The sequence below is a fragment of the Meles meles genome, chromosome 11, assembly GCF_922984935.1.
Source record: "Meles meles chromosome 11, mMelMel3.1 paternal haplotype, whole genome shotgun sequence".
In the NCBI taxonomy this organism is placed as follows: domain Eukaryota; kingdom Metazoa; phylum Chordata; class Mammalia; order Carnivora; family Mustelidae; genus Meles; species Meles meles.
Window position 1 is genome coordinate 20,898,084 of NC_060076.1, and position 25,401 is coordinate 20,923,484.

At 41.5% G+C, this 25,401-nt stretch overlaps 1 protein-coding gene across 4 annotated transcripts; it reads left to right on the plus strand.

The window, feature by feature from the left end:
* Positions 1 to 521: 521 nt before the first annotated feature.
* Positions 522 to 18,458, plus strand: LOC123953498 (INTS3 and NABP interacting protein). 4 transcript variants are annotated; one of them, XM_046023810.1, is made up of 7 exons: positions 522 to 671; positions 756 to 864; positions 1,819 to 1,901; positions 11,288 to 11,331; positions 14,053 to 14,155; positions 16,505 to 16,595; positions 17,730 to 18,458. In XM_046023810.1, exons 5-7 carry the CDS (start codon positions 14,118 to 14,120, stop codon positions 17,823 to 17,825), a joined length of 225 nt encoding a protein of 74 aa, XP_045879766.1. In that variant the 5' UTR covers positions 522 to 671; positions 756 to 864; positions 1,819 to 1,901; positions 11,288 to 11,331; positions 14,053 to 14,117; the 3' UTR covers positions 17,826 to 18,458. The 4 variants fall into 4 exon arrangements, with proteins under 4 accessions (XP_045879766.1, XP_045879764.1, XP_045879765.1 ...); XM_046023808.1 differs by lacking the exon at positions 11,288 to 11,331; XM_046023811.1 differs by lacking the exon at positions 756 to 864 and having other exon boundaries at positions 528 to 671.
* The last annotated feature ends 6,943 nt before the right edge of the window (positions 18,459 to 25,401 follow it).

Below are 25,401 nucleotides of genomic sequence, written 5' to 3' on the forward strand. Positions count from 1 at the left end.
ACGTTCTGTACTTTTCTTATGTATAATTATACGAACTATTAAAAAAAAAATCCCTGGGATTTGAGGATGTGTGTGGGCGCACAACCCCAGATGGTTGTTGAATCTCAAAAGCCTGCCGGTTGTTGAATCTCAAAAGCCTGCCCAGCCTGGGAAGTTTGGCCCTCCCCTCATCCCAGCGGAAGTGCATTCCTATCGTCTCAGGCCCTGCGGGGCTGGATGGAGACTTTTCTCTGAGCCATAACAGCCTTGAAAAAAGGACAACTCGCGGTGCTAGGGACCCGGCTCATATCGGCCCCGCCCCTGCCCTGCCTAGTCAGCCGCAAGCGTCTCCACGCCCCGCCTGGGCCCGCCCCACTCGGGCTCCGCCCCCAACAGCGCAGCCTGCATCTCCCATGAGCCTCTTCGGCTGCCACTCTTCGGAAAGGAAGTGGCCTATGGCACGGGGCTGCAGTTAAAACACGGATCGCTGCGGGCAGCTGCCGCTGGACGCATGCGGGAGGCGGGACTTCCGCTCCCTCGGGTGTACGTCAGCCAGGAGGCGGAAGCGCAGCGGGGGCGGGAAGGTTGTAGAGCCGCACATTGTGCTCTGTTTGCAGGTCTCTAAGTGGTCGCGCCCCCTTTGAGAGAGCGATCGGACGGCGAGGAGGGTCCTGGGTGCTCTCTTGGCCCTGGTAAGTAGGAGCGCCTGACGGCGGTGGGGGAGGGAAGTATGTGGTCCCGGCGCTGATCTGCTGCTGCTGTCTTTGTTGCCACAGGGTAGCCGCCTCCCCACCTTCCTCACTTCCCTTTCTCTGGATGCAGTCGGCCGCAGCCCCCGCCCAGCCTGCGCTCCACGCCCTCCTGCAAGGACTCTTTGAGAAGCAGGTGCCGTCCTGTCACATCCCTGCTTTACGTTTCCGGTCACTAGATGGCCCTCTTTCCTCTTTTCCAACCGGCTTGGCTCGCCCTGTGCTTCTGCTGCAGGAGCACCTAAGGATATTTTGTTCAAAACCGAAATCTGTTTGCCAGCCCTTACACTTTTCCCGGGTTCCCCTAAAGGCATTTCTCATCAGGCCAATAGAATCAGTTCCTCACTGCTTCCGGAGCACTGTTTGCGCCTTTTAAAGAGCGCGTTTGTTAAACTCTTCAGTAGGGTTGTTTGAATGAGAGTCTATTTTCCCGCTGGAACTCTGTTCCTTGAGGGGTAGGGTCTTGCTCATTTGCTATCTCCCCAAGGCCTAACACAAAACCCACAAAGTTTGGAAACTAACAGCCCAAAGTATTCTTACTAGCTTTGTGGCTTTGGGCACGGATCTCCCAATCTATAAAGTGGTGATAAATAGAATTTCAAGCATCTTACACAGTGTATGGTGCAGAGTATGAACTTGATAAATTCTAGGCGCGTTTTCCTTTTTAGCTTTCAGTATACACAGTAGTTGCTGGATATATTTTTTAAGTGAATCAAGAAGCATCATAGAGGAGTGATTTTTTTTTTTTTCTGTCTAGCACTGATTGTATTGATGCTATCAGTTGGTTGATACATTGGTAGTGTTTGGTAAATACAACGTAATGGTGTATATTAAAGACAGCAATGCTAAATGTTGGTATCAACATCTGCAAGAGTAAACGTTGAACCTTAATGTTCCAGTTAAATACTTGAGGGGCTTGCAGAATTTAAATTTGTGATTTAAGTCTGTACACTTTTCAGATGTATATTTCTGAAGAGATAAAAAAAACTGAAAACGTTTCATTGTAGGGAGCCTAGCTGTTCCTGACAACTTTTAGTTTGTTACTAAAGTATGGTACATTTTATATATGTGTACACATATTTTCCTACAGGGAACTGCAAAGTGCTGACCAGTTGCCACTGAGCATAGCTGAAACAAAATAGGAAGATATGGCAGCAAACCCTTCAGGACAAGGTAATGCATGCTGGAACTTGTTATTACCAGGAACTTTCCCCCCGTTTAATAAACGTGTTTTAATAGAAAGTTAGGATAGGGCAGTTACTGTAGTCAGAATAAAAAATTAATAGCGAAGTAAAAACCCTGTGTTTGAAGTAAGTCCAACATTGTCAACATTGTATCAGATATATAACATTCTTAATAGCTATTAATCCTTTTTTTAAACTTGTGTTAAAATTATTCACACTGGAGGATATGTGCTGTGGTGAGTGCTGCGAAGTGTGTAAGCCTGACTATTCACAGACTTGTACCCCTGGGGCAAATAATACATTATATGTTAATAAAAATTTTTAAAAAATTATTCACACCTGGGGCCCTTCAGTGACTCAGATGGTTAAGCATCTGCCTTCAACTCAGGTCATGATTGCAGGGGTCCTAGGGTTGAACCCCACATCAGGCTCCCTGCTCACGGAGAGTCTACTTCTCCCTCTCCTTCTGCCCCTTCCCCCTGCTTGTGCTGTCTCTCTCTCTTGCTCTACTCTCTCTCTATCAGATAAATAAGTAAAATTCTTTTAAAAATAAATAAATAAATAAAAAAGATAGGCACCCCCCCAGGTGGCTCAGTTGGTTAAGCATCTGCTTTCAGCTCAGGTCATCATCCCGGGGTCATGGGATGGAATCCCACTTCAGGCTCTTTGCTCACCTCTGAGCCTGCTTCTCTCTCTGCCTCTCCCCCTCCTCATGTGTACACTCTCTCTTTCTCTCTCTCTCTCTCTCACTCTCACTCTCTGACAGATAAATAAAATCTTAAAAATAATAAGATAATTATTCACATTGTAATAGAGGTCCTCCTCTGGCATCTGTGTTCTCTTCTACTTGAAATCAGAACCACTTTTAAAGAGGTTATATTCGGCGCCTGGGTGGCTCAGTGGGTTATATCCTCTGCTTTCACCTTGGGTGGTGATCCCGGGGTCCTGGGATCGAGTCCCACGATGGGCTTTCTGCTCAGTAGGGAGACTGCTTCCTTTCCTCTCTCTCTCTCTCTGCCTGCCTCTTTGCCTACTTATGATCTCTGTCTGTGAAATAAATAAATAACATCTTTTAAAAAATAAAATAAAATAGGTTATAGTGTCACCAGGCAATATTCATGCTTTTATTGTCATTTGCTCTAGAAACTTTGATACACATCACCTCTGTTTAGAAGCTCTCTAAAGCAAATCAGGTCAGAAACATCCTAGAGACGTTTTTATTTAAAAATAAGTTTTATGGGACACTGAAAAAATTAAATTAAAAAAATAAGTTTTATAAAGTAAAATTTAATCTCCAGAAAGTATTAAATCCCACTTTGTAAGTTAGGTCCTGTTTCAAAACTTGAAGCAAACCTCTATTTCCTTTGCCTATCAACTCTAAACTCGTTTGACCCATTTTTTTTATTACTTATCTCTGTCCTGATTTTATTACCTTAATTTTGTCTCGCTTAAACGTCATATAAATGTAGTCATGAAGTGTGTACTTGTTTGTGTCCAGCTTCTCACTAAACTCACTAAACTGAGTTTCATCCGTGTTGTGCCGTGTGTTGATAGTTTATTGTTTCTTGTGGAGTAGTTCTCTACTGTATGTATTCACCACCATTTTTAAAAAATTCATTCTCTGGTTGTCTGAGTGTTGGCCATTGTGAATACAGCTGCTTTGAATATTTGTTTATAAGTCTTTTTGTAGATATTTGGATTAAGAGCTGAGTATGTTGTTAACATTTTGAAAAACTGCCAGACTTTTTCCCAGACTGGCTATACCAACTTACATGCCCTCTGGCAATGTGTGAAAATTCTGGGTGCTCTATATGTAGTGTTATAGGTTGTCTTAATTTTAGCCATTTCAGTGGCAAAGTGACATCTCATTATAGTATTAACTTGCATTTCCCTGATGACAAATGTTGAACTCTTTTTTTTTTGTACCTACTGGTCATTGTAAATCTTTTTTTCTTTTTTTACTTAAGTCTTTTGCTCGTTTTTTAAAAATTGGTTTATTTTTATCATTAAGTTTTCCTTTTTTAAAGAGTCTAGATACAGGTCTTTTGTCACTGTTAATTGCATCATCTGGATCATCTTGGAGTTGTTTTCTTTTCTTTTTTTTTTTAGGATTATTTATTTATTTATTTGACAGATCCCAAGTAGGCAGAGAGGCAGGCAGAGAGAGAAAGGAGGAAGCAGGCACCCCGCTGAGCAGAGAACCCGATGCCAGCTCGATCCCAGGACCCTGGGATCATGACCTGAGCTGGAGGCAGAGGCTTTAAGCCACTGAGCCACCCAGGCATCCTTTGGAGTTGTTTTCTGTTGGCTGCATTTTATTTATTTATTTATTTATTTATTTATTTATTTATTTATTTTTAGTGTGGGTCACCTTTTTCTTGCTATACTTAGTGTTTGGTTACTGGATAGTGGATATTACTAATACATTGTAGAAACTCTGGATTCTTTTATATTGCTCTGAAATGTGATTTTTGTTCTAGCAAATGCAAGCCTCAACTCACATTCCAAACTCTTGTGTTGGGCTCTAGCTGAAATCTCTGCTCAGTCTTTTCAGCTTCCAGTTGCTGCTTTATTGCTGGATCCCCCTGGGGTCTCCATGTGTAGTTTTAGCAGGAAACAGAAATGCTGGGTGGGTTGTATAGGCACGTTTTGGGCTTTACTCCTTCTGCCTTTCCCTTTTGGGTTTCTCCCCTCATTTTCTGCCAGCTCTGAACTGTCCTCTGACAACTCAGAGCCAGTAAGGTGAGGCTATCCGAACTGTTTGTGGATCAAACAAAAGGTTGCAAATTCCCAAACTCAGGAGTTGGCGGTTTCTACCTGATTTTGGACAGTCTCTACTGCTTTCTAGTTATCTTACCTAGTTATCTTCTAGTTATCTAGTCTTTACTGTTTTCTAGTTATCTTAATTCATAAGATGAATTTTTCATCTTTTGTCCAAAATTTATAATTATACTGTGGCAGGGTTTGTCTAACCAAACTACTCTGCTACTACTGGAAGTTGGAAGTCCGCTGTTTCATTATATGTAAATCTATTTTAGTATATTAGTTGCATTTAGGGCACACTAAAGGTTCATGAGCTTTATAGAAGTATAATATTGTGAAAAGCTAGCTGTGGTGATCGTTGTAACTAGCTAATACCGTTCTGTTCTTTCAGATAACTCTGTGTGATTTGTGTGCTCTGTGGATTAATCACAGGTCAACATTCGCTTCTGATCTTTGATCCGTTCTTTTTGTGAAGTTACCAGATGAAAAATAATTTAATTTGAACCAAAATGAAAACAAAGAGACGTCTATTTTAGAGTGAAAATATGCTGCTAAAAATCACACAATGCCGTCCAGATGAAAATAAATTTTAAATTATCTATCTGTTTTAATAGCACAATAATTGAGATTTACAATTTGCTGGTTATTTTTTTTTTTAGCATTTGCAATAAAATGCAATCTTTTTTAGGGTTGTCTTTGATTGGTCCATAAATATAACTGCTGTGAAACATGCTCCAATCTAAATAGAAGCGAATGGAGATTAGCCTTTGGCTTCTGTTGTTCTTTTGTCAGTGATTTTTTTTTTTTTTTTTTTTTTTGGTGTCCTGAGCTGCTATTAGGCACCAGCAGAGGGAGTCCTTAACATGCTCTATAGAGTCCCAGTGAAAAATTTAAAATTCTAGGGGCACCTGAGTGGCTCAGTGGGTTAAGCCTCTGCCTTCAGCTCAGGTCAATATCTCAGGATCCTGGGATCGAGCCCCACATCAGACTCTCTGCTTAGCAGGGAGCCTGCTTCCCCTTCTCTCTGCCTGCTTCTCTGCCTACTTGTTAACTCTCTCTCTGTCAAATAAATAAATAAAATATTCTTAAAAAGAGAAATTTTAAAAAAATTAAAATTCTAATCTGTTTGGCTCTATTGCATTTTGCTTTCTGTATTAAATTATTTCTATACTCTTCATATGTATAGGAACTACTTAATACAGAGATTGAATGCCAGGTGCCGTAATTATCTTACGATAGCTGAAAGAACCATGACTTAAAAAAGAAATCCTCATCTGTACATTGCAATTTGTTAAGTTCCCTGGTGTAGGAGACAGAATCCCTTTGTGTTCACTGAGCCCCACTAGCAGATCTAGGTAGCAATCAGGACTGCTAAATTTCAGAAGCTCTTGGCACAGTCACTGAAGTCTCCTCCTTACCATCCATTGTAGTATGGAACATTTGGTTGGTTCTTAATAACTACCTGATTGAGAAGTAACATTTTGAGAATTTTAATATGTAGAGGCAGATTCTCAAACTGGAATTTGGCTAACGTACTATGTAAAGAATCTTTCATTATTTGTAAATATCAGGGTCCTATGATCGTGTGGTGGCACCTGATTTCAGACACAGAAACCTAGTGAAATACTGAGTAAGAAATGTGAATTATTTTCTTTGATTCTTTTATTTTCTAGTGATCTTAAAATGTTTGCAGGAATAACTCTAAGTCCTGCAGATCAGGTGGTAGGAACTTTTGACTTGGGCCATTCTGGATGCTCTTAGGTGTGATTTCAGGGTACTGTGTAGGAGTGGGGTGGCATAATCTTGGAGGTATCTTGCTTGGCCTCAGGCCCAAATACTAAGTCTTACCCTAGGCCATCTATGGTGCAAAAGAAAAGCAAGGTATGCTACCTCTCAATTAAGATGTATATTAAATGTAAATTAAAATGTATGCTGATGCGTAAAAGTAATTTAAAATTCTTGTATTTGTACTTTTTTTAAAGATTGCAAAGATGATGCAATTTGCAGTAGATTTTTAAAGCTAGATGTCCTTGTTTCATTTTTAGCTGTAGAGGCAGAGTGCAGTATTTTTCTGGTGTGCTGGGAATGATCTGTAGGCCCCAGACTGAATTAGGAATGAAACTGAGTTGAGGCAGAGTATGTTGTGAAGCATCTTCAGATCTTGTGTATCGTTGGGAGAGAGCTTGAGATCCCCGGGCCCACGGAGACTGGCCTGGGAGGCCTGTCATGTCAGTGTAACCCTAGAAAGCTGCATGCTCATCAGCTGTATTTGTTATGAAAAACTATTCACTGAAAGTGAGTTGGCACAATGGGCCTGAGAAGAGTCTAGTGATGTTAACTAACTAACAGTGATAGTGATAGCTAGTATTTATTAAGCACTTACCACACAGCACGCTGTATGCTAGATATTTTACTTTGATTTTCTGTACCTCATGTAACCACCCTTCGAAGTTATTACTGTTGTCTCCACTGGTCCTGACTTGTGAGATAATTTCCCGATATGAAGTAGTAACTGGTAGTACTGATATGAGAAGTCAGATTGATTCTCTTCCCCAGTACCCTGTTCATTGTTTTTTCATACTGCACTTTAGCTGAGGGATTAGAACATTGTAATTATGGGGCGCCAGGGTGGCTCAGTCATTAACCATCTGCCTTCGGCTCAGGTCATGATCCCAGGGTCCTGGGATCGACCCCTGTATCGGGCTCCCTGCTCTGCCTGCGCCTCCCTAGCCTACTCCCCCTGCTTGTGTTCCTCTCTTGCTGTCTCTCTCTCTGTCAAATAAATATATAAACTTAAAAAAAAAGGGGGGTAAAAAAAAAAAAAAAAGAACATTCTAATTATAGCATCTAAGAGAAAAATTGGGAGCTCCAGAATAGAGGCAAAAGACCTCTAAATCTTTGTATTTCTTCTGCATCTGTTATTAAGCAGAAAATTCTTGCAATGAAATGGACCTGGGAGTTTTTGTCTGTAAGAGGAAAAGAAAAATGAGTGATGAGGAAAGGTCAGTTTGAGCAGAAGATGACTCATCTTATTTAGCCAGTCCTGCAGAAGGGAAACCTTAATTGGATAGAGAAAGTGGCAGCAGCTTACACAAGGACTAAGTCCTTGAGGACTGAGAGGACTTGAAAACCGGGAGGTCACCTGACCAGACATTAGGGTTCATTCCTTTCCTTTGATATGTATTTTCAGTAAATTCCAGAAAGTAGCTAAGAGTTAAATAATTTTTTTTCAAGATTTTATTTATTTATTTATTTATTTGAGAGAGCATGAGAAGAGGGGCAGAGGGAGAAGCAGACTCCCCGCTGAGCAGGGAGCCCGACATGGCGCTTAGTCCCAGGACCCTGAGATCATGACCTGAGCCGAAGGCAGAGGCTTAACCCACTGAGCCACCCTGGGGCCCCAAGTTGAATAATTTTTCAGTCTCTCCAGATACAAGAAGTGTTTGCCATTAGCAAGATACCAGAAAGACTAATTATTGGTACTATTCAACTCACATTAACTTAGTAATGTTATATGCTTTTATTCTGCTAAGACAGACATCAGACAGTCTCCCCTGAATGAGGTTTGAGCTTTAACCACTGAACACATTGTATATATTGTTGGGGAGTGTGGTAGGCAAAATGATCCCCTCCCCACCACCACCACCAAAGATGCTTACCTCATAATCCCCATGACTGTGTTGTACCTTCTCTGGCAAAAAAAACTTTGCACATGTGACTAAGGTTAAAGGCCTTGAGATGGGAAGATTATCCTGGATTATCCAGGTGGGCCCATTTTAATCACAGGAGGTCTGAAAAGCAGCAAATTTTGTCCCTAGCTATGGTCAGAGAGATACAGTGTTGCTAGTTTTGAAGGCAGAGAAAGGGTACCACGATCCAAGGAACTCAGGCAGCTTCTAGAAACTGGAAAAGGCAAGGAAACAGATTCTTCACCAGAAGCTCTAGAAAGAAATGCAGCCCTTGATTTTAGCCGAGCAAGACCACTGAACTGTAGAACTGTTAAGACAATAGATTTGTGTTGTTTTAAGAGACTAGTAAGTTTGTAGTAATTTGTTACAGCAGCAATAGAGAAGTAGAAATAATTCACCATTTAACTATATGAGCCAAAAACCTAGGAGCCATCCACGACCCCTTCTTCACCACTCCTTACTTCATATTTACTCTGTCCAAGTCCTGGAGCCCTGTTGATTTAACTTCCTGAATAGCTCTTGGGTCTGTTCCTCTCTTTCCATTTCCCTGGCAGGTAACAACTTTTGTCGTCTCTAGGTTGTTCTACTATCATAGTCTCCTGTTTCCTCTTGTCTAACCTGTTCTCAACACTGTAGCTACAGTGCTCTTGTGATAGGGGAAAGTGTTATTTCCCTGCCCCAACAAACTTATTTATTTGTCCTTGTGATTTCGGTTCAGACATTCCAGGCTTTCCCTGGAAGCCTTTACTGTTCCCCCTACTGCCAGACTAGGTCAGATTTATTCAACGGTGATTCCCACAGTAGTGGATTGTTATAAATGCTTATAGAATTTTCTTTCTTTATTTCAGACCACTCATCTTAGATTCTAAGTATACATTCATTGCTGTAACTATTTGATAATCTCTATCCTCATTGGACTGTTTGAGAACCAGGAGAGCTAGAATGATGTCCAGCTTTGGCTCATCATTGTATCCTTAGAACCCATCTAGTGCCTGTATATGATGAATACACAATAAATATATGTTGATTCAGTAAATAACTTAAAACATGTTAAACTAATAGTGTCACAGTGACTTTTCTTTAATACTAAACTGGTATCTTAAGTATGACACGTTGAATTAATATATAGTTGTGATGAATATATAGCCTGTAGGATAACCACTGGAAAGGATTTGAATAATATTTTAGAACAATTTTCATTCTTTAGCTTTAGATTTTTTTCCAATAAAAAGAATTCCAGTTAGTGCTTATTTAAGTGTGGTAGAGCTATTCACGTAAAGTGATTTTGAGCTGTTAGGTTTTAAATGCAATTTGATGTGATGCCAGTTCCTCAGGAGTCTTTTTAGTGACAAAAAAATGTGTGGGAGTTATATGTTTCTATGAATGGATGAAGAAACGAAAATATATATGATTGTGAATGGAGATAGGGTTACAATTCTAAAAGTAGAAGTATTTTAGAGTGTGCTGCTTTATTCTAAGATAATCTTATTAGGAAAAAGGTTAACTAAAGGAATATTAAGTACTGTATGTGAGATATATCTTTAACACCCTCATGCCTTTGAGAATGTAAAAGTTACGTGTAGCTATGATATGTGTAAAAATCAAATGTTAAATTATGGCAAGAGAGATTAAAAAAAAAAACTTGTGTAGTGAGTGTAATAAAAAAAATTAAATGTTATGTATTGGTGTCCTAGAGTTCGTTTGTATAAACCCTGAAGGTGGGAGAATCTTACTGTAGAACATTATGCTTCGTATAACCAGATAGATTACCGAGTTTGTGCCTTAAGTTTCAAATTCGAAAGCTATTATTATTTCCTAAGTGCTATCTGTTGACTTTTATATACTTTTTTTTTTTAAGATTTTATTTATTTATTTGACAGACAGAGATCACAGGTAGGCAGAGAGACAGGCAGAGATAGAGGAGGAAGCAGGCTCCCCACTGAGCAGAGGGCCCGATGCGGGGCTCGGTCCCAGGACCCTGGGATCATGACCTGAGCCGAAGGCAGAGGCTTTAACCCACTGAGCCACCCAGGCGCCCCAGACTTTTATATACTTTTATAACGTAAACGTTTTGTGCAAAACAGACGTGTAAAATAATAATGTATTTTTTAAAAAATCAAGAGGGAAGCGTAGATTTCAGGAGCATTAGACAAGATCAGAAAATAAACGCCCAGAAGACCTGACCATACCCTTTCTCTGTAAAGTAGCTTTTGTGGCTCTCAGCTGTCTGTAGACATACATTTAAGGTCTGGAATATTATGCAAAAGATAATTTTGTGTGGTTAGACTGAGAAAAAGGAATTGAGAAGGGAGGTTATTTTTGAGACATTCAGGACATGAAATTCATATGACTCGGTGATTGGGTAGATGTGGGTAGTAAGGAGGAGGGGTTATAAGGATAAAACTTGGGTTTCTGGGTGGGAGTATGGGGCAATAAATGAGATACAGAGACAGGTGTCATCCCATCTTTACCAGGGAGGCAAGGCTATGGGCTAGCCCACTCCGGTGACCCCTTGTTTAAATACTTCAGTGAGTTCTTTAAAGTCCAAGGGGATCTCATGCATGGAGAAAAATACTCATCACTGCTCATAATTTAATTAATGGTATATTAAACTTACACTCATCTAATAAAGTAACTTTTAAAATAAAATTTTTTAAACATTTAGAATTGATTATAAACTTATTTTGTTAAATTCTCTGTAACAGTTTAAATTAGAATTATAATTAATGATTATGTAATACTTGGTAATGATTGCAAAATTAGTACACTTAAATCTATTTAAAAATATTAATCCATAGGCTTAATTAATTAATTTACTCTTTCTGTACTTGTTTTTTTATGTCTTCTGGGGTTATAATAATCTTCCCAGATTCTTATTTTTGTACTTTCCCAGGATTATAGTAATCTTTCTATACCTTCCTAGGGTTACAGTAATCTTACCACTACCAAAACAAAACAAAATTTCAGGTAAGTCAAGATTTAGTGTTTTTTGATAAGTTTGATTCTCAGCCAAAACACAAGATTTGGCTATGCCTTTAAAGATGATTTACAAGGTGTGCTGGTGTGCATTGGGTCCCTTCTATCATTAAACTTGACCTGCTGAGTTAATGGGATTTCTTTAAGCTCATGCCTACCTCATAGATTTTTAGTTTCTTGCAACCTGGAGTTGGCCCCTAAATGAAATACTTCTGTGTTCTGTTTTCATTATGAATTGCCCTTTTCTGGTAGCTTTTACTGCCAAGATTTAATGCATTTCATCTCCCAAGAGGTCAAGGAGCATTAGGTCTTACAGTTAGCTCTCTTTAGGAATTTCACTAACTCACCCTGTTAGAACTCACAGTCTCTGCTTGGTCTTTGTGTGACATGGGTGCTCCTCACCACTGGGGCTCCTTTTAAATGGTGTGTGTGTGCGTGTGTGTGCGTGAGCGTACATGTGTGAGAACCTGTGCTGAATCTACCTCTCTTGTTCTTGGTCCCAAACCTGCTTTTTCTGGAAGTGTTTGGCTTAGCCCCAGTTTCCTGTATCTACCCCTTCCTCCATGTACCCAGACAAAAAAGTATACAGCTGTACTTTATAAACAGACATACACTTAATAGGAGAAATAAATCCCTATGTTAACACTAACCTAATAATTGTAATTATTACAACTGACGTAATTATTAATGATAATAATTATTATTTTCACCCTTCTTTACAACTATATTTTTATGTTTTTAACTTTCCCTTTTGTATCTTATTATGGAGTCATGGCTTATCGTTGACTCAATTTGTTCCATTTAGCTATAATTATTATTCTCTTTTTAATGTTCCAATTGTGACAGCCTGGCTAACTTCAGATTCACTTCTTTATTCTTTTTTTTTTAAGCATTTTATTTATTGATTGATAGAGAGAGGGCATGAATGGGGGGAATGGCAGAGGGAGAAACAGACTCCCCACTAAACAGGGAGCCCAATATGGGACTTGATCCCAGGACCCCGAGATCATGGACCTGAGCTGAAGGCAGATGCTTAACCGACTGAGCCACCCGGGTGCCTGACTTCTTCGTTCTTTCAGCACTACCCTGGATATTTAAAAAACAAAACAAAACAAAAAAACCTCCATGCTTTCTGACAAGATGTTCCAGGCACATTTGTTTTTTCTTTTCTTTTCCTTTTTTTTTCTTGCGCTAAAACATGCAACTAGTACTTTCCCTACAAAGTTCCTTTTCACAGAGGATAAACATTTAAAAAAAAAAATAGGAAAGCTTCAACGCATTGAAAAGCTCAGTTGTGCTTGTATTTGTCTGAACGTTATTGATCAGATTATCTTCATGTAGTCTTTTTAATGATTTGTACATACAATTTCTATATATATACAATTTTTTTACTGATAGTGACCCTAAAATATTATTTGCGAATAAATTAATCTTGAGAGAAATGGTTATTTCTGTAAACAGCACATCAGTACTTTTGAGTGTAGTTATGTATTTTGCTCATCACATAATTTAGACACTATCAGATTTCAAACCTACAGTACCTCTAAATTCCTACAAAGGTGGAACTACATAATTATCTTCTAAGAACACATTAGCCTCTTCTGAGAAGTGGAAAAAAGTCTTGTCCTATAGTTAGAAATACACCTAGTTGTATAACTTGCTTTATATACACACATCTTCATATATACAAATGGGAGAGTGCTACTTTCCCTTGGAAAGCATTCTTCACTTTACAGAACTCACTTTGGGCTTCATTTCCCAGCCTTTTATCTTTCCATTTGCTTTCTTCTAAATTAGGGATCAAACTCAAATGCCCACAGGCATATATACAAATCTCATAAGGACTATAGTAGTTAGAGAGTGCCCGGTGTCTTTTTAATGTGATAAAATAGTGATGATTATTTCTTTGTTCTGGTTAATTTTTGCCATGGGGGTATCCAGATCCCTTTTTGGTGCTTGAGATGTTTCAAGAGAAGCAAGAAATCTGAGGATTTTGTTGACATTCTCTCAATGTTTACATGTTGGCATTTAATTCAGATTTTATTTAGTTAATTAATGTTAGAGAGAGCCTATGGGGGGCCAGAGGGAGAGAATCTCAAGCAAACTCCCCACTGAACCAAACATGTTGGGCTCATTCTCAAGACCCTGAGATCATGACTTGAGCTCTAGTCAAGAGGACACTTAACCAGCTGAGCCACCCAGGTGCCCCTAATTCAGATTTTAAAACCTAGTTGGTTGCTGCTTCTGGGCCAGGACTTTGCACCCTCTGCTCTAGACCTTATGAAATTTGAAGATCAAAATCAAGCCCAGTATTAAGTACTTGATAAAGAACACACATTTTTGTGACCCATCTGTTACGCTCCATTTCTTTCTCAGAATTCCTATGTAGTCAGTTGCACTTCTTTGACTTGTTCCTTGAAAGACTGTGTCATTTCTGGATGAAAGCAATTGAGAAAAAGAAATATTGTTTGGATCTGAGCATGTCTGTTGCTGTTTTCCTTCTGAAAACCTTGGTGGCTACAGTTCCATGCTGGTAAAGTCGCTGGGAAGCAGTAGGAAAATGGTGTAACCATCTAGGGGAACTACTCACTAGTGGGTTCATTATCTTGTTAGAGAATAGAATTTGCTTGCTGGGTTTTTAGACAGCCTGGGTTTATAAAAATAGCTCTAAAATGTTTTTATCTCTCTCTCTCCTCCCCTACCCTTTCTTAGGTTTTCAAAACAAAAACAGAGTTGCAATCTTGGCAGAACTGGACAAAGAGAAGAGAAAATTACTAATGCAAAACCAATCGTCAACTAATCATCCTGGTGCGAGGTATTGAAGAATAATGTGTTTTTTATATTCAGTGATATCAAAAAGATCTTGGACAAAAATACTTCAAGTTGGTTGGCAGATGTTTGTCTCTGTAACATTGCAATTTACATGTTATGCTTGTTTCTTAGATTTGAAAAAATTAGACAAATTGATTAGATCTTAACTATTTCATTTCTAACTGGAATACTTAATGGTCTCCTGAGTACTTTTTTAAAAAGAAAAGGGTTTGTATGGTTTTTGTTTGTTGCTGAAATTGTTGTCAGCATTCCACTTTTTAAGCAGTCTACAAAGCAGGGAAAATATAGGTGGCTTCATCTTTATTGTGTTCAGTTTCTGCCTTCTTCCATCGCATTTAGCCACTGCCCTTGCCTTGCCCCTTTTTTTCAGCCAGACCTCCTGGAAGTGCTGTCTGTCCTCGTCTTTACTTTCTCACTTACTGACTCCTGACTTGAGAGCCCCTCTCCCCCTTCCTAAGAATAGGTGCCCGCCTCAGTCACTTGCAAGCTCATGGTAGCTAAATCTGGTAGAACGAGGGCCTTCTCTTATTAGACATCTTAGCGTTGACACCCCTGGTCACTTGGTCCTTCTTAAAATACTCCATTTCCTCGGCTTCCACTGGCTCAGTGTCACATGGTCTTGGTGTCCTGCAGACATGTCTCCACTGCCTTGTCTCGTGAACGTCCATGCCCCTGAGTTCAGTCCTACAGCCAGTTTCCTGTCTCCGCACAGCTTTTCCCTGGGCAGGTGCCTCCACTTGCACAGCCCGTTATTTATGTGCTGATAACTTTTGTCTAGTCTTTTCTCCCAACTCCCAAACTGCCTCTTGGGTAGCTCCACCCCGATGTCCCTTAGGCATTTCAAACTTCGTGTGTCCCAGGCTGAACTCCTCTTCCCTTCTGTGCTCTCCCTAACCACTTATTGTTCTTGGGTTTCTTGTCTTGGCGAGTGGCACTGATCTACTAGTTCTCAGCGTCAGAAGTGCGGACTTCATTTATTATTCCCTTTCGTGTCCTTCTCCAAGCAGTTGCCGTTCTCTTACGTGAATAGTTTGAAACATGTCTTAGGTCTGCCTGTTTTTCTTCACGGCTACTGATGCCACCCTGGTCCTGGCCACTCCATGGCGATGGCTGCTTCCTCCCTGAGTTTCCCGTCATCTTCAGTCCTCCTGAATACATTTATCAGTTGTGTCAGTTAGTATGTTTTAATCTGGAAGTAACAGGACCCCGGAAAGTCGACGTACACATGAGGATGTATGTTTCACAGGAGCGTGAAGAGCTGGGAGTTCCAGATTGGCTTTGTGCAGTGGCTGACAGTGTGAGCTGTGCTCTGGCCTCTCCCCAGCCTTCCGTTCTGCCTTTCTCTGTGGGCCAGTAGCTCCCTAATGGTCCAGATACAACTGCCGTAGTCTCAGCTTCACGTTACGCTGAGCCACCTTTAGAGGCCAAAGCCAGAAAATGCCTATCCTACATTCCTTTTGAAAGAGTCTCAGAAGCCTTCCAGCAGACTGCCCATCAAGTCTAGTTGCCCAGAATTGTGTATCTTTCTCTTGCCTAAACCAGAAACCAGCAAGGAAAATGGCACTGTCTTACACCCGTCAGAGTTCATTCCCTGAGGGGTGAGCCTGGCCAGCCCTGAAGCATGGGACCACCAGTATCTGGAGGAAGTTTGGATTCCATTAGCAAGGAAATAGGGAGACGAACAGCTGTTGAGGAGGTGACCAGCACAGTCTGCTTAGCAGTGGTCTTTCGGAGTCATCGTGTGGTACTTGTGATCATGTCACTCCTCTCTATTAAACTCTCTGGAAGCCTCTCTTCACTGTGAGGATAAGGTCTACATTTCTTAATTTATTTCACAAGCCTTTTGATACCCTGGCACCTGCCTTTCTCTCCTGTGTCATTTTCTGCCAACCTGCTTTACCCTTTTTCAACCCTGACCTCCAGTCTTGTTGAGCCGCTCATTTCTTCAGACACGCCAAGGTCTTTGGCCCCAGGCTTTTCGCATGCTGTACCTTCTGCTTCAGAGTGCTTCCCTCTTCATCATAAACGTAACCTGTGATAGACTGGAATACCTCAAAGCAGTTTGAAAGTAGGGGACCGTAGATCATCCCAAAGAATAACCAAAAATAGAGGTAATTTGAAGCTCCAGTAAATAACATAGGCTTTCTTCATATAAATTAATATAAACAGTGGGAAAATATATATATATAAACAGTGGGAGAAAGAAAAAAAACACTTATTCTGGAAGGCCTTTTTTTTTTTAATCCCTGTAAAGAATATATAATGAAAAATGTGATTTAGAAGTAGGAAGTTTCTACCTTAAACAGCCAGATAACTAAGATTCCCATTTTAGCATCGCACTCTCGAGACCCTCTCTTAATAAGGACTTCCGGGATCATGCCGAGCAGCAGCATATCGCAGCCCAACAAAAGGCAGCTTTGCAGGTGAGCAAAGGGTAACTGACATTCTTGGCTTATTGGAGAATTCCAGCACAATTCCTATTTTGTATTTCGGTGGAGCGACATCAATAAAAACGTTCCACACATAACTGCAGTGGTTTTCTGGTGATCAGTCATGCCCAAAGGATTTGAAGGACCAATACAGCAGTTACGAAAGTATCTTTTATGGTTTTGACATGGTTGTGATTGATTTGGTGCTGTACCTGGCAAGGGCTGCTTGCCTACAGGAGTTTAGGATATTTGGATGGATGGAATGATCTTAAAGCTGAACTGGCTAGTTTAATAGTACATACATATTTTTTTCAAATTTGTCATGCTGTTACACCCCTGGATAATCTTACCGGTTTATTGTTGTTTGGATTTTCTTGTTAATGGTCAGCATACCTGTTACTCAGGAAGTGCTTAAAGCCTAACTCTTACCATAGGAATGTGATCATCTATCAGTTTAAAAAAGAATACTGTTCTTTATAGGAATAAACAGTTTTAGTATTACTGGATCTTGGATAGTTTGACTGACATTCCCAGAGAGCTTGAACAAGCCTTCATTATCTACGCTTTTAAACCTTAGAGCTTCAGGATTGGAAGAGACAAGAGATCATCTCACTTAAGGCAACCTAATAAGTTTTCCTTTCTCTAGTGACAGAGGGAGGTCCCTGGTTGTCTTCTGTTACTTACATTTCAACATTCGCTACAAAATGTTGGGATCTTAGTCACCAGTAATCAGCTCCCTTGCCCACCCTCCGCTCTTTCCAACAACTGCCCTTCTTTCTCAGGCTCCTGCTTTGTTGATCAAAGGCAAATTTGGGGGATCTTTGTTGCAAGTTTTCCCCATTCCAAGGACCAAAGTAATTCATGTCTTTAACTCATTATTGACTTTAGAGAATCACGGGGGACAGAGTGGTCTGATAAATGAGTGCCTGGTGCAGCTTATTAATAGAAATTCTTTATTACTGTCCATCTCCTGTGTATTTAAACAAAATTAGCAGCAGCAGAACTGATTTTTAAAATAAATTTGGTCTTAAACACTCAGAAAGGACAAGTAGTTTTAATGCCTTGCTTGGAAAATTGTGATTTCTAATAGTTTAATTGCCTTTTTTTTTTTTTGGTAACTCTTCCTAGCACGCACACGCACACTCATCTGGATACTTCATAACTCAAGACTCTGCCTTTGGGAACCTCATTCTTCCTGTCTTACCACGCCTTGACCCAGAATGAAGAAAAGATTAGTCAAAAGTGACTGTAAGATCAGATGCCAAAGCTACTATCATTTAGTGCTATACGAACTGTGACTTTCAGAATTTTGGTGAACTTTTATACTTTTTTTGCTTCTTTAAAAGAAAGGCATGTGTATGTCGAAGCAGAAAAGGAGGGTCACCAGGAGGATGAGAGTTTTGGAAGCTGTATTATCTAAGGAACTGATGATGCTACTTGTGACTGTTTTGGAACAGAGTTTGATTTTTGAACCCAAATCAGACTCTGAATTGGATGGTCACATAAATTCACCGCCCACCCCCCAACTAAGTGGATTGAATATATCATTGTCCGCAGTAGACTTTCATGAATAGTACTTAACTTTAAAGAAATGAGGGTGCTTTTAAAAATGTGAACCAGTAGGCTTAAATGAGTTAATTCATATTTGCTGTTTATAGAATTGCTATCAGTGTACCTTTTGTGTTTATAGTCAACTTGTCATTCTTAAATATTCTTTAACTCATGACTGACTCCTTTATTCTCCATTTTCAAAGAAAATCTAAGAGTGAGTTACCAGCCAGTCTTAAACATCTTTTATAAACCAGTGCTACTATAAATTATGTGACTAAAAGCGATTAAAAACAATGATAAATGTGATTTAAAAATTTGTACGTCCTCTTATTATTTAGTGTTAGTACACGTATGGTATGCCCACATTTTATTGTCCATTTTTGTTCTAATTAAAGACATGTGGGGCGCCTGGGTGGCTCAGTGGGTTAAAGCCTCTGCTTTCAGCCCAGGTCATGGTCTCAGGGTCCTGGGATCAAGCCCCGCATCGGGCTCTCTGCTCAGCGGGGAGCCTGCTTTTCTCTCTCTCTCTCTCTCTGCCTCTCTACCTACTTGTGATCTTTGTCTGTCAAATAAATAAATAAAATCTTAAAAAAAAAAATAACAGATGCAAGTTGAGCCCCTTTTTAATTACTCTAAGGAGTTAGGTTAAGCAAGTTTCTCAATATGACACAGAATCTGGAGTGCTCATTTAAGTATGTGGTCCCTCCTACCTTACCCCAGTCCTAGAGAATTAGAATCTCTAATTCAAAACAAAGTCTGAAAAACCTGGGTAAGGAATTCAATTTTCCTTATATCTGTCTGTCTGTCTATCTATCTATCTCACAGATATATAAACTCATAGATCTTTGTTCTAAAACTTAGCTAAAATTAGCTAAAATCTACATTTTATGACCTTTAAAAGGATTGAAATTATATTTTATACTATGTCACAGATGTAGTACCTTTATATAACTACTTGTAATTGACTTCATATTAGCCTTGAGTCCCCATCATCTCCGGTGGTAGGATAAAATTTAAACTTAAAATTCCAGTTTGGGTCAATATTTAATTGAAGTTCATCTCCCTTTTCATAGAGTTTCTTTCCTTCCTTCTTTAGATATTTGCACCAACTGCACAGCCCAAGGTTAACCCAAACTAATTAAAGCAGGAGTGGAGAATTCTAGACTTGGCTGTGCCATTTAGATTCTTTCTCTTGAGAATTTGAACCAATTTTCTGCATTTGGGTGAGGTGACGGCCACTGCCATTGTAAGAGTCACTATTATAGCAAAGGTGTCCTTACTCCCTGGGGCTGAGGAGGTCCCCAGGGGCCTCTGGCTCCTGTCCTGCCTCAGGTCCCTCCAGTGCTTCCTTGGGCCTTTTACAGGGGCCCTCACTTTCTTGAATTATTTTGACGGTGTCTCTTCTATGCAACACATGGTTCTCTATCTGTCTACTGATGCCGAGGAGATAAACAATTGGGATTGTATACTTTTCATACTATTGAAACGTCTACCTAATGTGTGACTTTTATGACCTAGGTAAAGAGGTCTTTTTTCCCAGTGGTATCTTTTCTAATCTCTTAGCCTTTTAAATAGATATTGTTAAATCCTGGAGTCCTGGCTAGGAAGCCCTTCCTCCGGCCCCTCTGCTGTGAGTCCCTTACAAATTCAGGTCAGTTCTATATGTGTTTGTGAGTACACACTCTGTAAAGCACCAGAGTATGGAGGAGGGTGAGGGAAGGTGAGAAAGAGGAGACCTGCTCTGAAGGAGGTCACAGTGGAGAGGAGCCAGTTGTGGGACAGCAGAAATGACTAAAGAAGGCAGAGTGCAGCACGCCACAGAAGAGGCCCCCAGACCACTCCCCAGTCTAGATGGGCCTGGAAGTATTGGTAGGGTTTCACCTGGAAGGGCAGGAAGAGCTGCTCCAGGCAAAGGTCATGGTCTCACAATCAAAGAGAAGGAGGGATTAAGACCATTGGGAGGACGGCAGAGCCAACGGGAAAGGCAGCGCACTCGTCAGAAGCCCCGAGGGGAAGCTTTGGGGTCTCTGCCCCCCAACTGGAGGGGAATGGGGGTAACTCATTTCACCTCTCTTGGCATGTCAGTCTGTCTCGCCTGTAAAGTAGGAGCAGCACACAGCCTATTTTATAAATTGTCTAGACCGGTATTTCTCAAAGAGCACGCCTCAGCTTGTCACTGAAATGAGAAGCCAACCTAATGGTTTAATCGAGTGTGACCAGATTTTTTTTTTTTTTAAATAAGCATGAGAGTTCCATGGTATATTGTAATCGGTTTTGTTTCATGAATTTTCTGTTTCTGTGTGTTTGTCATTTACTTATTTTCTTTGTTGTAGCAGTACATAAGGTCTTTGAGGCCATGATTTGTGTTTCTTCCCCCTTTCCTTTTTGTTCACGACTATATTCTGCTTAGACTAGTATTTGGCATATGGAAGGTGACCAGTACGTGCTTAGTGAAGGAATGAATGGGTATATATGACCTGGGTCATGATGGAAAGGGCATTTTTTTTTTTTTTTTACTGAGTCACGGCAAAACAAAGTTGTGAAAGACTCTGCTCAATAATATGATGGGGCGCCTGGGTGGCTCAGCTGGTGAAGCATCCAGCTTTTGGTTTCAGCTCAGGTCATGCTCTCAGGGTTGTGAGATCAAACCCCACGTCAGACTCTGCACTCAGCGTGGAATCTGCTTGAGATTCTCTCTCTCCCTCCAACTGCCCCCCTTAATAATAATAATAATAATACAGATGACAGTGCTTTGTATGATTCTGGAATTGAAACTAAAATGGCTCAGTAATTCCAAAGAGAGATTTTGTTTCCCCTGAGCAATCTATAAAATGTCTCATTAAGTTGTCTCAGATCTTTCCTTCACTTTAGTAGTGGAAACAGCCTTTCTATGAGTTTATGGCCCACTGAGGCAAGGGTTTTGCCAAATACGGTTACACCGAAAATAGAAGATCAACCTAGAGAGCATCAAGTCATCGGTAGAGCTCCACACCACTAACCAGCGTCCCGCCAGCTGGCACGAGTCCCATTTGTACACCAGCTCAGCTAGTGCTTACTGAACGCTGTTCACCTCTGTGTGCACAGTGGACACAGTTATTTTTTAAATGAGCAAATAGAGAATGAGGAGGAGGAGGAAAACTGTCTTCAACCTGAGACTCTAGAGCAGGTAAGACAAGCCTGCTAGTAGATAACACTGGTTGCCCCTTATCAGTGAGAGGATGAGCCTGGATAGACCAGTGGAGCCTACAATGGAACAAGCATTTGAGGGGCACCTGGCTGGCTCAGTTGGGGGAGCATCTGACTCTTGATCTCAGGGTCATGAGTTCGAGCCCCACATTGGATGTACAGGTTACTGAACTAGAACTTTATTTTTAAAAAAAGAAGAAAAATAAAATAAAATAGAAGAAGCATTTGAACTTGGCTTCTGAGAGACGATCTCAGCCCGGAAAGCTAGGAGAGCAACAGTGAAGGCAAAGGAAAGGCCTGCACAAAGGCAGAGCACACTGGGGACATCATGAAGCATAAAAAGTCCATTTTGGCTGGACAGATTTGGGTAAGTGTGTATACTTGATCATTAGAAATGAGGCCAAGGCACTGAGATGCTTGTCTTTCCAAAGAAGCTAAGGCCACTTTATCCACCGACTAGCAGGGGCCTGGGCCTGGCGGCACTTGCCCCCACCACGGCCTCCGTCTCCGAGCCCGCCTGCATATCCCGCACAGTGATAAGCTGACAGTGAGAAGAAGATCGATGCCCTCATTAAAGTGGGGGGGAGGGTGCAGGGGGGTCAGTGTTAAACCTTTCTGGCCCAGTTTGCTTGCAAAGGTCCTGGCCAGTGTCTACATCAGGAGCCTCAACAGCAGTGCAGGGGCTGAGGGACCCACCCCTCTGCCTCTGGAGAAGAAAGTGGGAGCAAGACTCTTCGGAGTCTGCTGATGATGTGGGCTTTGGTCTTTTTGACTACAGTCTTCTGTAACCTGTTCAATAAAAAGCTGAATGCCCCCCCTCCCTTTTTGGGGATGTATTTTTAAAATTCATTCATTCAGTCATTCATTCATTTAATCTCTGCACCCAACATGGGGCTCATTTTGTTTTGTTTTGGTTTGAAGGGGCGATGGGACATGGCGGTCCAGGTAATTTTTGGCACAGCCAGTGTACAGAACATGACATTTTACAGATCACAGGAATCGGTTCAGGATTGGACATGTTAACCAAATTCAACCCAAATGAGACTCCAGGAGAGATTTGCTGGGCTTATGGCAAAGACATGTTCTCACCTTTGAGAATGCTAACAAGAAGGAGTCTTTCTCTGTGGATGTGTAAAAGGAAATACCAATGTTTATATTTATATGTAATTCGTATAGTGACTGTGAGATGAAACCAGTCTTAGAATGAAACCACTAACATAAAAGGAGTAGGAGAGAAATAGAAACTGGGTCCTTGATGACATCATTGGGTTGCTGAGTCAAACAATCCCTAAAATATGCTACCTTTCTCCAGAATTTCCAGGTATGGGAAGTAATCCTTATTTTTGTTTAAGCCAGTTTAAAGTGTGTTTTCTGTCACTTGGTACCGAAGTACCCTCGCATGAGGCACGCTGACTTGGTGACTCAGGGCTTAGCCATACACCGCACAGCTAGGCAGTAGGGAAGCAGATCTCAAACCCACGTCTCTCCTCACATCCACACGGTGCTGCCTCTGCTCCTTGCCTTATGCTCGTCTTCATCGTCACCAGAGCTAGTTGCCTGTGTGTGTCCACCTTTGCAGTTCAGTCTCCTCCCCTGTCCCTGCTGACCTTAACCCTTCCATGCCATGTCCCTTCTCGATTACCCTGCTGTGATCTATGGAATTCATTTCAACCACCAAAATATATCTGAGCTTTCCATCTGTTTCTCGGTCCCTCCTTTGTCTCCCTCCCCACCTCACTGATACCTGGCTTTCTCTTGAGGTCTGCAGGCGTCTTGTGCCTCAGGAGGAAGCAGCTCCGCGGTTCATAACTTTGTTGTATGCTGTAGGTCCAGCTAGTTTCTGGCTCACTCATTGCTAGAACTCCAGAATATTGTTTTAACTTCATTTTAAAATTCATTCTTAAAACCAACAAAGAGACTGCTAACTATGGAGAACAAACTGCTGGTTACCAGAAGGGAGGTGGGTGGGAGATGGGTTAGACAGGTGTTGGGGATTAAGGAGGGCCCTTGTGCTAAGCACCGGGTGACATATTCAAGTGTTGAATCCCTACACTGTACCCCTGAAACTAACACCACACTGCATGTTAACTGGAATTTAAATAAAAACTTAAATCGGCTTCTTAAAAATGCATGTCCCCTCCCCCCCTTAAAAAAGTCATGCCAGGGGTGCCTGGGTGGCTCAGTGGGTTAAAGCCTCTGCCTTCAGCTCAGGTCATGATTCCGGGGTCCTGGGATCAAGCCCCGCATTGGGCTCTCTGTTCAGCAGGGAGCCTACTCACCCCCCACCCCCCACCCCCGCCTGCCTCTCTGCCTACTTGTGATCTCTCTCTCTCTCTCTCTGTCAAATAAATAAATAAAAATCTTAATAAAAAAAAAAAGTTATGCCATGCCAAAGTCCTTGACAGTGTGTCTGGGCACTCCCTCACAGTCCTTAAGGGCCTTGACTCCTACTTCACAGTCTTCATCTCCTCTGCATTTCTTGGCTGTTACCCGGAGGACATCGATAGCCTCCTCAGGATGAACTAACACCCGAGTCCACTTGGTCAAACCCAGGTGGCAGCCTCCATCCATCCCTAGTCTTAGGTGAACTCTCAGCAGCATTTTCCACGCTGACACACCCTCATTCCTCAAATGCTGTCTGCGTCTGTCTTCAGCCACACCTCACTCCCCTGGGTTTTCCTCCAGCTTATTAGTTGTTTATTCTCAGTCTCATCTACTGGCTTCTCCTTCCAAATGCAAAGTGTTGGAATAGCTGGAGATCAGGCTTTCCATCTCTTTTCTACTGAGAGTCAGCCGTTCCCTGGGTAATCTTATCTGTACCATGGCTTTAAGAGTGCTCGTCTTCCTGTTACTTTCAAACTTCTCTCACCAGCCCTGGTCTCTCCCTTTGTGGTGGTCCGTCTCCAAAGATGGCTGCCACCGAGTCCTCCCACCCCCCACGGGCAGAGGCCACTGGTCTCATCGAAAGGTGGCGTCTGTTTCCTCCGGCCTGCTGACTTGTTTTGACAAGTAGGATATGGCAAAAGAGAAGCTATGTCAGTTTGGATCTATCATTTAAGAGGCCTGGTAGCTGTACTCCAGAAACCAATGGTGCACCACATGTTAACTAAAATTTAAAAAAAAAAGAGAGAGAGAGAGAGAGAGGCCCAACAGCTTCTGCTCTAATCCTCTCTGGAGAAGCCCGGCTGTGTGTCAGAAGGCAGTTCCCTGTGACCACCATGCCGCAAGCTAACCTCACGTGGAGGCCACAAGGTGGAGCACTGCGGTGGCAGCCTCGTGAGCCGAATCACTGGGACCTCCCTGCTCAGGCCAGCTGCCTGCCGAATGCAGCCAAGTGAGTGACCCCAGTTAAAGCCACATAGAGCAGGACTGTCCAGAGTGGCCCAGTCAACCCATGGAATTGTTAAGAAATAACAAATTGTTGCTGTTTCAAACTTAGGGGTATTTTATTAGGCAGCAAAAGAATTGCTTTGGGGAGGGATGCCTGGGTGGCTCAGTTGGTTGAACGACTTCCTTCGGCTCAGGTCATGTTCCCGGAGTCCCAGGATCGAGTCCCACATCAGGCTCCCAGCTCCACGGGGAGTCTGCTTCTCTCTCTGACCTCCTTGCTCATGCTCTCTCTCACTGTCTCTCTCTCAAATAAATGAATAAAATCTTAAAAAAAAAAAAAAGAATTGCTTTGGGGTATTTTATTAGGCCGCAAAAGAATCGAAACACCCTTGACCTCCAAACTCCTATATCCATTGTCAACATGAAATCTTCACTTGGCAGTCTAATAGACATCCAAACTTAACATGTCCAAAATTGGTCTCTTGACTTCTCACCTGCCCAACATACCCTTCCCCTAGTGTTCCCCATCTCAGTAAATGGCCATTTGCACAGCCACAAACATAGGGGTCATTCTAGACTCCTTTTTCACACTCCTCTTGCAATCTTATCTGCTCTAGCTTCAGAATCTATTCAGAATCCCATGAATTCTTAAGAGTTCCACAGCTATGATCCTGTTCCAAGCTGCCATTGTGACTTACCTAGACAACCACAATAGCCTTCCAACTGGTCTTCC

Bases quoted from the DNA above. Each gene is read 5' to 3' on its own strand.
- LOC123953498 (XM_046023808.1), top strand. From the start codon at position 1,877: ATGGCAGCAAACCCTTCAGGACAAG. The intron at 1,902-14,052 runs GTAATGCATGCT...ACCCTTTCTTAG, and splicing joins AGCAAACCCTTCAGGACAAG to GTTTTCAAAACAAAAACAGA. The intron at 14,156-16,504 runs GTATTGAAGAAT...TTCCCATTTTAG, and splicing joins ACTAATCATCCTGGTGCGAG to CATCGCACTCTCGAGACCCT.